This window comes from Zosterops lateralis (genome assembly GCF_965231275.1).
Source record: "Zosterops lateralis genome assembly, chromosome: 1".
Classification (NCBI taxonomy): domain Eukaryota; kingdom Metazoa; phylum Chordata; class Aves; order Passeriformes; family Zosteropidae; genus Zosterops; species Zosterops lateralis.
In genome coordinates, this window is record NC_139762.1 from 19,393,349 (window position 1) to 19,404,944 (window position 11,596).

Genomic DNA, 11,596 nt, shown 5'->3' on the forward strand with positions numbered 1-11,596 from the left:
TAATTATTCTGATACATGTATTCATCCTGAATTGTAAATGCCTCTAAAAAAATCAAAACAAAACGCAGTTTCCAAGGGGTTGTTTATTTATAGAGCACTGCACTTCACAAGGAAAAAAAAACACGAAGAATTAGACCCTCAGTGACTACCACTATTGTAAACATACTGGAAGCTGTTCAGATTTTCACCTAGCTCTTCTAAAAGATAGACAGCTGCCCAAATCTCAGTGCAAGAATGAGTGCTCAAGTTCATCTGCCATTACAACTGCAAATAGCCTTTTTCTGGGATTTAAAATTTTGGAAGGATGAGGAGGAGTGGAGCTGAATAATGCATTCCAGTACTAAACTTCATAAGCAGTAGCTGCCAAATTAATAGATTTATATTTAAAGTTGTTACTATCGAAGTAGCTTCTCCCATTAGTAAGCAGCCCTCAAGAAACAAGATTTGATAAAATGCCTGTAATTGTTTCATGTATATTTACTAAATGGAAAAGGTTTAGGAATCTTGGAGCAGACTTTTCTCCCAAAGTTTCAACCAATTAAACATTCAAATGACAAATTCTGCAATTATTCATGGCAGTATTTAATCAAAGGGAACAACTTTATCAAAGCAAATCAGAGAGTTAAAAAACACACAGGAATGAGTTCCAACAAAAGAACCTCTCTGATCATTCCTTGCACTTTCTTGCCACCAGAAAGCTGCTAAGCTCCCAGGCACTAACACCCCAGGACATTCTTGACCAGGAAAGAACCAGTGCCATGCAAATGTGGCCAGATTCCAGTTCCCTGGTTAAAACATCTTTGAGATTTCTGCCCAGTGGGAAAAGCAGCTCCAGAACTTGATGACATATAGAAGTTTCAGAAAACAGATGCCCTAAGGAAAGGTAGGCTTCCTGTTGGCCCTCTCTGACCTTCTTTTCAGCTTCCCAACAGTTTTTCTTACAGGTCCTTCATAGGAATCTCCAAAATAATGGTACCTTAAGGTTTCTCAACAGTCAAGGCAGCATAAGGAACTCGTGCCTCTGATCCTGGCTGCTTGCTCCCCTCCAGACTGCAGGCTCCAAATGTGCAACAAGACCATTGCTTGTACCTGGTTTAACACCACAGAAGCAGGGCTTAGAGGGTAGTAAAGAATTACTTTTCCAACACTTCCATCTTTCATGATGTTAACATGGTGTTCAGAGACACCACCACAAAGAATAAGGTCTCAAACTGGTATTTATTTTCCTTAGAAGATGTTAGCTATTTATCAAAAGGACTTCTAAAATGGGATCACAGGCTTTATTCCTTGAGCACTCATCTTTCATTCTTATTCCAGGAATATAAACTGAAGCCATTAACACAAGAGTACCTGACAGTACATTTTAAGGATTTAATTTTGTTCAAATTCAAATCACTGTAACCTTGCCTTCTGCTTTTGCAAGGAAGATACTAAACCCTGACAACTTTTGAGATTCAGCAAAAGAACCCTGCAAGGTGCCCCTGACTCCTATAGCTAATGTGAAATGACAGCAGGCAAAGACTTTTCTCATCTTCTTAAAACAGTGATCTCCATAAGGGATGGCTAGAATTCTTACTCACCAGAGTAAGAAACAAGCCCCAAACCCTTTTAAATACAGATTTATACAGAGATACACACATAGAGAGGCATCTTCCTTAAATCATTGCTCCAGCACTCACTAGATTAAGACCATAAAAGGCACACCAGTTATATGCTAGACAGCAATGTCCCAAAATATTTGTTTTATTAAAAGGACCAATTTTACTTGATGGGAGCTTTTAAAGAAAAACACTTAATCACATATAATTTAGGAGGAGGTTTTAAAACTTGTATCTAACACATCCAGAAAAGGCCAAAATGAACAGCTGTCATTGCAATTATATAACTACAAAGTATTTTTAAAGACCCGGGTTGGAAAGATGGTAAAATATTTGTGGGCCATACAAATACATTGTAACAGCCATGTTTGCAGACGTACTCCTCTTGTCCAGCATCTGAAAAACTAAAGTTTGTGGAAAAGCAGCTCATGACCAGAAACAGCCAAGTAGGATAATCTACACAAATGCACGTTTCCACATTACCACCCAGAGCCTGATCCCTGCAAATTTATCTTTCAGACCAACACCAGCTGTGGGCAGAATAAAGTTTCAGGCCTCTGGACCTATTATTTGTTCAGCACAGGCAACAAATCAGTTCTGAGGTAAAGTTACCAGCCAGATTACATCAAAATAGTCATTTTAAAAAGAAATACAATGCAATTAAAGTTAGCTTAGCACTTTGATTGCTTAAAATATTTCTTAAAATAGAAACTTTCTGCATTTTTTAAATGGTGAGCTGTGAGAAGCCTGCCTATCTGAAATCTCTCTCTGAGAGCTGCTAAAACCAGGACTGTAAAAGGAGAGAGAGGGACCTCTTCATAGAGATAAGGCATAAATTATTCCTATAGCAAAGATGTCCCTTTGGCAAACAGAGATCACTTGTAAAACTGACAGCAGTGGCATTAACTCATCAAAAGATGGAAAACAAAACAAAAAACTTAAGAGCCGCAGCAAGGTAATACAAAAGGCCTGGTGTGAACATGTCACTCCTATAATGAAAGGAAATGTTTCCTTAATAAGAAATTAAGTGATAGATTTTTTTAATGAAGCAGTTTTAATAAACTTTTTTAAATACAATAACAGAAAAATGCAATCATTAACACCATTGGTTTTCTTTTCCATTTGCTTGTTAGATGTTGTTGTATTTAAGAAAAAACTGATAGCTTTATTAGATCTAGGAAACAAGTACTAAAGACAAAATCTAGACACACCAAAACATAATCAATTCATGAATACCACATGGCAAATCAACCACTGATCTATAGCACATTTTCGAACTGTCATTCAGGTAATCGATTACCAGGCACTTCTTGTTCCTCTTTTAAGCCCAGTGACTTTGGCCGGGCGGAGTGGGTCTGCCAGATGCCGGCAGCACAACAGCTGTACGAGTGCTCCCGCAGCTCCTCTTGCTGAAAATGTTCCGTTTGCTTCACGACATCCCATGACAGCAATATAACAAAAGCAAATCCCTCCTAAACTGAGCCAATCTGCTCAGAAAGAATTTAGGAACAACTTGTAAAGCTAGTATAAAAAATTGTTTATTCTAAAAGAAGAATTTCCTTAGCAAATTTGTGCTGGTTTCATCGGGAATTCCAATTCTGTAGTTTACAGAAAGCTATATCGGAACCGGGAGGAAGAAAATTTTAAAAAGGGTTATAGTGAGAAATTTTCCTTGCAATGGAGCGGAGGTCTCAGGGGGGACATCCCCCCGCAGCCGCCCCGCGCACTGACTGTCCCGCCGCACCGAGGGGACCCGGCAAGCGGGGCCAGGGCCAGATCCTGCTGGGAAAAAATCTCCGGAAACTGAGCGCCCAACGAGGGGGAGGGAGATTTTTTAAAAACCCCAAAAACCAGGGAAAGGCCGCGACGCCCCCGCGCTGTCCCCGGCCCGGAGCGCGCAAACCCCGCGGGCGCGCACGGCCCGGCCCCGCCGTTCCCCGCGTACCTGCGGTCCGGAGAGCGTCGATGGTCTGCGGGCGGGCGGCGAGGTCGGCCACCGCCTGCGCGAACTGCGACCGGGAGCGCTGGTACTGCTCGAACACTGCGGGCGGCAGCGCCGGGTCAGCGGGAGGGCGAGCGCCGCGCCGGCCCCGCCGCCCCGGCCCCGGCCCGGCCCAGCCTACCTTGCAGGACCTGCCGCTGGCTCATGGCGGCGCCGGGCGGGCTCCGCGCCCGCGGGGATTTCCGCGCTGTGGACGCGTCTCCCCGGCAACCGGGCGGAAGCCGAGCCGGGGGGCGGGGCCTCGGCCGTGACGTCATCGCACCGCCCGCCGCGCCCGGTCCCGCTCCGCACGCGGGGCTCCGCGCGCCGCGCTCGGGACGGGAGGGGACGGGGCGGGCCGGGCCCGGCTGGCGGCGGGCCGCACGCCTGTGTCACTGTGTCACGGGCTCCCCGCCGTAGAGGTGCGGGTGTCGGCACCTGCAGGGCTTGGCCGGGGCGAGGGGAGCGCCGCCGTGTCACGTCTGTGGCACATGCACAGCGCGGCACCTGTGCGGGTGTATCAACACGACGTGACATGAAAACGCGTACAGCGAGTGCCCGCCCTCACCTCGCACCGGCAGGGAGCTGCTGCTCTCGGGAGCGCCGGGGAGGGACGGGGCCGGGCGGGGAGCGCGCAGGGCCCGCGGGACGGGGCCGGGCTCAGCCCCGGGACGTGTCCGGGCCGCAGCCTCGGGCGCCGCCGAGTTCCGCGCAGCGGGGGCTGGCGGGGAGACGTGGGCCCACCGGCCCGGGGCCGCCCCGCCGCTGCCGGCACTTGGGAGCGGCGCCGCGGCCGCCCCGCCGTGCGACTCGGGGGGACGCGCTGCTCCTCGGGGGCGCCTCCCTTGTCCCGCTCTTGCCGAGGGCTGGATGGGCGGACGGGGAGAGCCGCCGCTCTGGTGAGATCCAGCGCATCTCCCGGCAGGTCCTCGGGGGCCCACCTGCCTGGCACCCGCTTCCCCCCGCGGGATCCTTCCCCTCCAAGGATCTGAGGGGGAAAAAAATTAAAAGAAAAATAAGGGCAGCTCGAAGCTGCTCTCCCCCGCCGCGCCTTTATTCTTCGGGAAGTGGGTCCTTTGATTTTAGTTTTTTCTTTCCTCTCTCATCACCGACGCAATTCCTCTTCGGGGATCTCCGCTTTTACCTCACCCCGCCGCGACACACGCCGGGGGGGCTGCGCCTCACGGGGAATAAACTTGCCCCGCGCAGCGCCGCGGAGGCCCCTCCGCCCACGGCCGCGGGCGCGGCGGCGCCGGGGCGGGACGGGGCGGGCAGGGCGAGCCCGCGGGTGCAGCCACAGGGGGAGTGCGGCGGGAGAAGCGCCGTGCCCCGCTGGAAGGGGAGGCTTCTCTCAGACGATACACGGCGCAGTTAATGATCTGCCCGAGCGCATCCAGCCGCGCAGGTGACGCGCAGCAGCAGCAGCTCCCGCCCCGCCCGGCCGCTGGTGCCCGGGAGTAGCATCCGCTCTCTCGGGGCAGGCGGAGCAGCGCGGGAAGGGCACGGCGGGGAGGATGGTCCGGCAGCAGCCTCTGCCTCTGCCTGGCACAGACACAGGTTAGTCCTGTGCACCATCATAGGGAATTTTTTTTTTTTTTTTTTTTTTTTTTTTGTCCCCAGCAGCTATCATTCTGGTAGACAAGCTGCGCGCTGCCTTCCCCTTTTTCTCATCTTGGTGTCCGGCCATAAGGACTAATTACGAATAATTCCCTTCATAACTGGTTGGCAAAGACATGATTGCATCTACGAGTGAACACAACTTTGGAGGTCTGTATAGCAACTAATGCAAACGGTGGGACTGGAAAATGGAATCAGTGTTATCAGAGTCTGAAGAGAAGTGGACTCTACATCTCCCCCAGTATCTCTTGAGGGTGATTCCCAAGACGCAGAAAACTTGCGAACGAAGGTAATAGTTAGCTCTGCTATCGATCAGGCTAGTCCAAGTAAAATTGTCATCCACAACAGAAAATCAGAGTTAATAGTCAATAAAGAATGTCGCTTTCTGTAGCCACACATTATTGCACCGTGGCTTCAAGTTTTCATAGGCTGGTAATCTGTCCTGCAAAGCTGTAAATGTACAAAATCAGACGACTGACATTATACAAACATATTATCTGCTAGGTAATATAAAGTTTTGTCTCATACCTTAAAGTTGGAACGCTGAAGGTATTTCAGCTGCCTTTTAAAAGTTTAGAAAAGTGTAAGAGAGACGTCTAAATTTTTTAAAACTCCTGTCTGTGTTTGCTCATCTGAAAAAAGAGGGGCTAACATACAGAATATCATGGTCTAAAGTGAGCTACGTGTTTGCAAGAGTATTTAGTGGGAAAAAATCTCTTTCAGCAAACAAAATTAAACAGGCGGTGTGCGATTCTTTACAAATAAAGGAGACAAATAAAATCAGATTGGTGAGAAGGTCGTTTGCCACAGAAAATATTTTGGGAAATTATCACCATGTGTACTTGAGAAGGGAACAGCTGTTAAACACATTTCTTTATACTTATTTCTGTTTTTAAGTTAAATAAAAAATAAACAAATGGTGATTAATTACTTCCAGAGGTTAAAAAAAAAAAGAAGCAGATGTGTCGATTACAGATAAATTGATTTATCTGTCTAATTAAGTCTAATGTTTGGATAAGGAACAACAAAACGCACCCTGAGTACCACCAAGACTTGCTGTTACACTTCGTTGCTTGATACTAAGTCTGTTCACATGGTTAATAATAATAATGAGGAGGAATAAACACCATGCAAATGCAGTCCACGGAAATGTCACCGGTTCTCACAAAAGTACTGAAGACGGAAAATCATTTATGGAAATGACGTAGTTGTGAGACTTCATTGCCCGCTGCTGGGGTGCTCATTAGTAGGAAACCTGTGTCCTTAAGCGGGTGCTGTTAGTAATGACTGGGTTACCGGACACGTCAGCTTAAAAAATAAACGGGAGACCAGGGGAATAGGCAACAGTTATCCAGATGAATAATGTGCCTTCGGTTTCTGGTGGGTATTCTTTAATCTCGGACTTTGATTCACTCGGAAATACGCCCGGAACGGGGCGGGGAAGCATCGTTTTCCCCAAGACCGGGAAGGACGGAGTTGCTCCTGGGGATTTTGGGGGTGAGTCGTGCCGAGGGGGTGCGTTTTTCCGGCCGGGTCTCGGCCCCGCGGGTGCGAGGCAACAGGTGACTCAGCTCCGGGACCTGCCGGGTCCCCCCCGCAAACCCCCCGACGGGAGGGGCACCGGGTGGCCGCTGCAGGACCGGGCTCTCTGCCCCTCGACGGCTCACGCCCCGCTGTGCCTCGGCTGCTCAAGCCGTGGATGCTCCACTACGGCTTAAAACCGCACGACGCTCATTAAAAGGTGAGGTCTTCCCGCGCCTCGGTGCCGCGGCTCCCCCAGCGGGTCGGGAGGCCGCCGGGGCCGGGGGTCACCGGGGCTGGAGCCAGAGCGGCCCCCGCCGCCCCCCGCGCCCGTCGGCGGGACGCCCCATCTGCCTCCGGAGGGGCTGCTCCTCCTGCCACGCCTGACAAATTGTCCAAGGCGTTGGGGAGATATTCATAGGGTTACAGAAAGTAGGGCTTTTAATCCCGTATTTGCACGACTCAGCTCATTTGGTGGGAAGAATAACGCGCAAACTCTCCCACGGATCAGAGCTGGAAGAGCTGGGATTTCAGAAGCCAGGAGCTCGAACGTGGAAAGGTTAATAGGAGTGAATGGGATGTGGGCAACTGAAGTGCTCTCTCAAAAAGAGTACACTGAGTGAAGAATCTCCAAGTCCACGTATAGCCTCTACTAAAATTAATTTGAAACCTTTAATAGTTTATTTTTTAATTTAAGTTGGGCTGTGCCATTACCTGATTTCAGCAAAAACTGTCACAGAGACTGTAGGAATGGAGAGGTCTCTTTTTTTTCTCCTTGAGCTTTGGCTCGGGGCTGCAGGGACTCACACCAGTCTGGGGTCCCCTCCGGATTTTCGGTGGCGAGTTTAGTTTGTAAGACCATCCTATAGAATAAATTATTTCTGTGAGGCTAAAACACAAACGTCGAGGCACTTCAGATGCACTAGAAAGGACTTCTCCTTTTTCTTCACCCAAGAGGACGACGCTGGCATTTGAGCAGATATTTGTAACCGTAAACGTGTAAACGGTACAGGTTTGGCAAGTGGAGATTGGTGCATCACCATTACACCAGGAAAGGCTGAGTACAAATTTTAAGGGATAAATACACCGGAAAAGGGCAAAACATGTCAGGTTGACTTGCAGGATGAGACCAGGAAATATTAGCTGGTAGGGCTGAGCCCTTTTTACCACGTGCATATGGTTACACCTCTGGTTTCCTGCGGAACCGTCAGCGCCTGTGCAGTGCCATTAAAAAAAATATTTTTGGGACGTTCCAAAACTGAAAGCCGGAGCTTAATTTATTCTGGGGACTTGAAAGGAACGAGGTCTTCCTTTGTGTCTGATGCTCCGGGGGAGGGTGTGTGTTGGCTTGGCTCTGAACGCTGCCCGCATCTACATATGTAAACCCGGCAGCGCTTCTCCCCCCCGCGCCGGTCGGATTGCAGCTCTCAACAATGCTACACACAATGCGAAATGCGCGGAGCCTGCGCGCCTGCGGCTGGAAGCCAGTATTTAGGCTCTTGGTGCGGAAGGACCAAATGTGCGCGGTGCCCGCAGCTCGCCCGAGGCCGTCCCGTCCTCCCGCACCGTTATTGTCCTTGGCTGCTGCGGTGCGAGGGGTGGGGACGGGCAGCAGCCACACCGCCGTATCCCGGTCTGCAGAAGAAGGTGTAACGAGAGGCGCTGGCAGCAGCAAAGGCTGCAAATCGCTGTCGTGTGGTTGCTATTAGCAACAAATCAGCTGAACAGCCTGCAAACCCCGAGCACCTAGGGCGGAGGTGGCAGGGAGAGCGCCGGGGCTGGGAGGGCTGGGGTGGATGGGCGCTTTCCCGAGGGGCCCTCCCGCGCCGCCCCGAGCTGCCTCCCCGCGGGACGGCCCGGGAGGGGGAGACGCTGCCACCGCCGCTCACGGCGCTCCAGGAGAGGGGAAAGCCAACCCTCTTAAAAGAGACAAAATGGCAGCTCGTGGCTTGTAGGCATCCTTCCCGGCGCTGAGTCCCTGTCTCCCCTCCGCCGGTCCCCTCTGCTGCCGGCTCCTCCGTGCCCGGGGGCTCTCCCCGCCTGCCCGCCGGCAGAGCCCCAGCCCGGGGAGCAGCAGCGCCGTGTCCCCCGGGGCTCCGGCCGCAGCCCTTCGCCCTTCTCAGCCAGTCGGGAAACCGAGGTGCCATCCCCTCGGATGGGACACGTCCCGACCGGGTACATGGAAGCTCCCGTTGGGCGGGCAGAGCTGCGGCTCCGCGCCCCGCGCACCCCGGCTCGGTGCCGGGAACCTGCGCAGGCTCCGCACCCCGCGCAGTGAGAGCCGCCTCGCAGGGGCATCACTCACTGAGCATCCCGCACCTTGGCCATGCCAACAGCACCCTGCTAGCATCGCTTCTTGGCTATCTTGAGCTCAGTAGTTAGGGGTTTCTTCTGGGTTTTATTTTGCTGTTTGTTGTGTTGGAGGGTTTTATTCCTAATTTCTCCTTCAAAGTTTTGGGATTGTGTATGTGGAGTTTTTTGGGGTTCTTTGGTGGAATGTGGGGTTTTTCTTCTTATTTTGTTAGGTTTTTTTCCTGATTTTTGTGTTTGAGTTTTGGGGGAATTCTTTTGTTTGGTTTATTTGGTTTGGTTTTGGTTTGGGTTTGGTTTATAATTTTTTTGGTTGGGTGATGTTTTTTGTTTGTTTGTTTTTTGTTTTGTTTTGGTTGGTTGTTTTGGTTTTTTTTCACTGTAGACTCAGTCCACCTCGGAGGCCTCCATCAGCTGCCCGATGTTATCTCACAGATCAGAAAGTGCCTCGTTGAGAAGGCAAGTCTGGAGCATCCCCAGCACATGGAGAAGGAGTAGGAAATGCCCCCGCTGGCAGCAGTGCCTGGAGGCTCCGCGCCCAGCGGGCCCAGGGTGCCAGAGGCTTCTCCGGCCTCGGCCTTCCCCACCGGGGCCCGAGCGGCACCAGGGACGGGGAGCCCGGCGGGCGCTGAGGGGGAAGAGCTGCCGGCGGCCTCCGCTATTGGAAAGTGCCTCCCTGCCACTGGGGAGTTCTCACCCGGCCGATCCCGGGAAATGTACCCCCTCCACAGCGTCGAGAGCATCGGCCTTCGAAGCGGGGAAGGCACTGCCCGTCCCCGCGATAGGAACACACAGCCCTTTGTCTCTCTAGACGAGGTGCGATATTCAGCTGCGGGCCATGAAAATAGACACGCCAAATGGCTCCCGCGACCTCCTCCCACCCCTCGGGGAGGTGGCTCGGCCCGAGGCCCCGCGGTGCCCGGGAAGGGCCGGTGCCGGCCGGCCCAGCGGGAGGGTGTGCCCGGCCAGGGCGGGCGGGACACGGCACCGAGGCGCCGCTCGGCTACAAACCCGGAATGCTCCCGTCCCGCCGCCCGCACCCCCGAGTGTCCGGGCTGCCTGGAGCACCCTGGAGGCCGGGAGGCGGGAGAAGGCCCGCAGGACGGAGCGGAGCTGACGGCGGCGCCGCTACAGCCCGGCGGAGGCGGCTGCGGCCGGGGGTGCCGCCTGCCAGGCGCGCCCGCCGTCCCCGGCCGGACCCGGCACGGCCCGGGAGCTGCCGAAGGCCCGACGGCACACCCGCCGCGGCTGCCGGAGGCCGATAGGGCGGCGCTGGCGGGCCCCGGGCGCCGGGCCCGGAGCGGACAGGCCGGGGCTCCCCCGCGGGTCCCGCTCCGCGCGGCCCGTTCGAATCTGGCGGCGCGGGGGAGGCTCCGCGGGCGCGCGAGGTGCGCAGGCGCAAGATGGCCTCTGCCCGGCGCGGGGCGCGGAGCGGGGCCCGGCCCTGGAGGGGCAGCGGCGGGGCCGGGCCTGGAGGGGCGGCCGGCAGGGCACAGCGCCACGTTTCCCCGCCGGCCCGAGGAGCCGCGTCCCCCTGGCGTAGGAAAAGCGGAGGGAAACGCGGCAGAGCCGCAGCTCCCGGCGGGGCCGGCGGGGCGGGCAGCGGCGGCGGGGAGGCCCGCGGGCTCCTCACCCCCCTGGGGCAGCGCCCGCCGCCGGTGCGGCCCCCGCGGCCTGCCCGGCCCGCCGCTCCCGTGCGCCTCCGGCCGCGGCCCCGTGCCGGCGGGTGAGGGTGGGAGTCCCTCTCCCCGTCCAACCCCGGCAGGAAAACCTCCTTTGCCGTGGCTGTTACGTGTCCTTCGTGCTCTGCCCGTTACTGACATTGATTTTTTTTTTTTTTTCCTTTAACTCACATCATCGCTGTTAAATAAATACAAATATTCCATCCCCAAAGACGGCGAGACCGACAATTGCCTGGTCCACACCGGGCTTTACAAGTTTTTCTGTTCTCCTGTCGGGACTCCTCTGCTGGTCGCGGGGAAAGACACTGAAGGAGCCAGAGCTCGAAAAAATTCCTCGCTGCCAGAATCCTGCCATCCTCGAGTTAAAACACAAATCAGCCGTGGCTCGGAGCTCCCGGAACGGGACAACGACGTTGAGCTGCGGAAAGCGGAGATCCGCAGCCCTCGGGAGGTGAGGGCAGGTTCTTCTCCTGGCGTCCTCCGGGCAGGAGACGGGCAGAAAAGATGAAAAATAAACTGTTTATAGTAAAATAAAGGAAATCCGTTTCGAGTACCCAGAGTAGGAGCAAGAACGTTAAAAATTAACAGCGGAAACAGGAAACACTTATCTGAGTAAACACCGTCTCTGAATTTCACCGTTTTAAATTTGGGAGGGCGCGAGGAGCTCGGCGGGGCCGCCCCCCCTCCCGCCGCGGTGCCCGCCCGGGGCCGCCGCCCGCCCCGGGGCCAGAACGGAGCCCGGCCCGACCAGACAGCCCCATCCTCGGCAGCCGCTTTGGTGGCAAAGATCGGAACTGCAGGAGTTCCTGCGTGGTGAGAGATGAACCGTCCAGCAGTGATGTTGGGAAGGCTGGAGCATTCTGCCGCCGGGGCTCAGGAACGGCGGT

General features: G+C 54.2%; 1 protein-coding gene across 1 annotated transcript in view; it reads right to left on the reverse strand.

The window, feature by feature from the left end:
• The window catches only part of SPAG6 (sperm associated antigen 6), a 35,639-nt gene extending 31,878 nt beyond the window's left edge, over positions 1-3,761 (reverse strand). Inside the window, exons 1-2 of the mRNA XM_083855981.1 lie at positions 3,722-3,761; positions 3,544-3,639 (exon numbers count right to left, since the gene is read on the reverse strand). Of these exons, the coding sequence (XP_083712107.1) occupies positions 3,544-3,639; positions 3,722-3,746 (121 nt within the window). The 5' untranslated portion in view covers positions 3,747-3,761. The remainder of the gene's footprint in view (positions 1-3,543; positions 3,640-3,721) is intronic.
• Between the last annotated feature and the right edge of the window lie 7,835 nt (positions 3,762-11,596).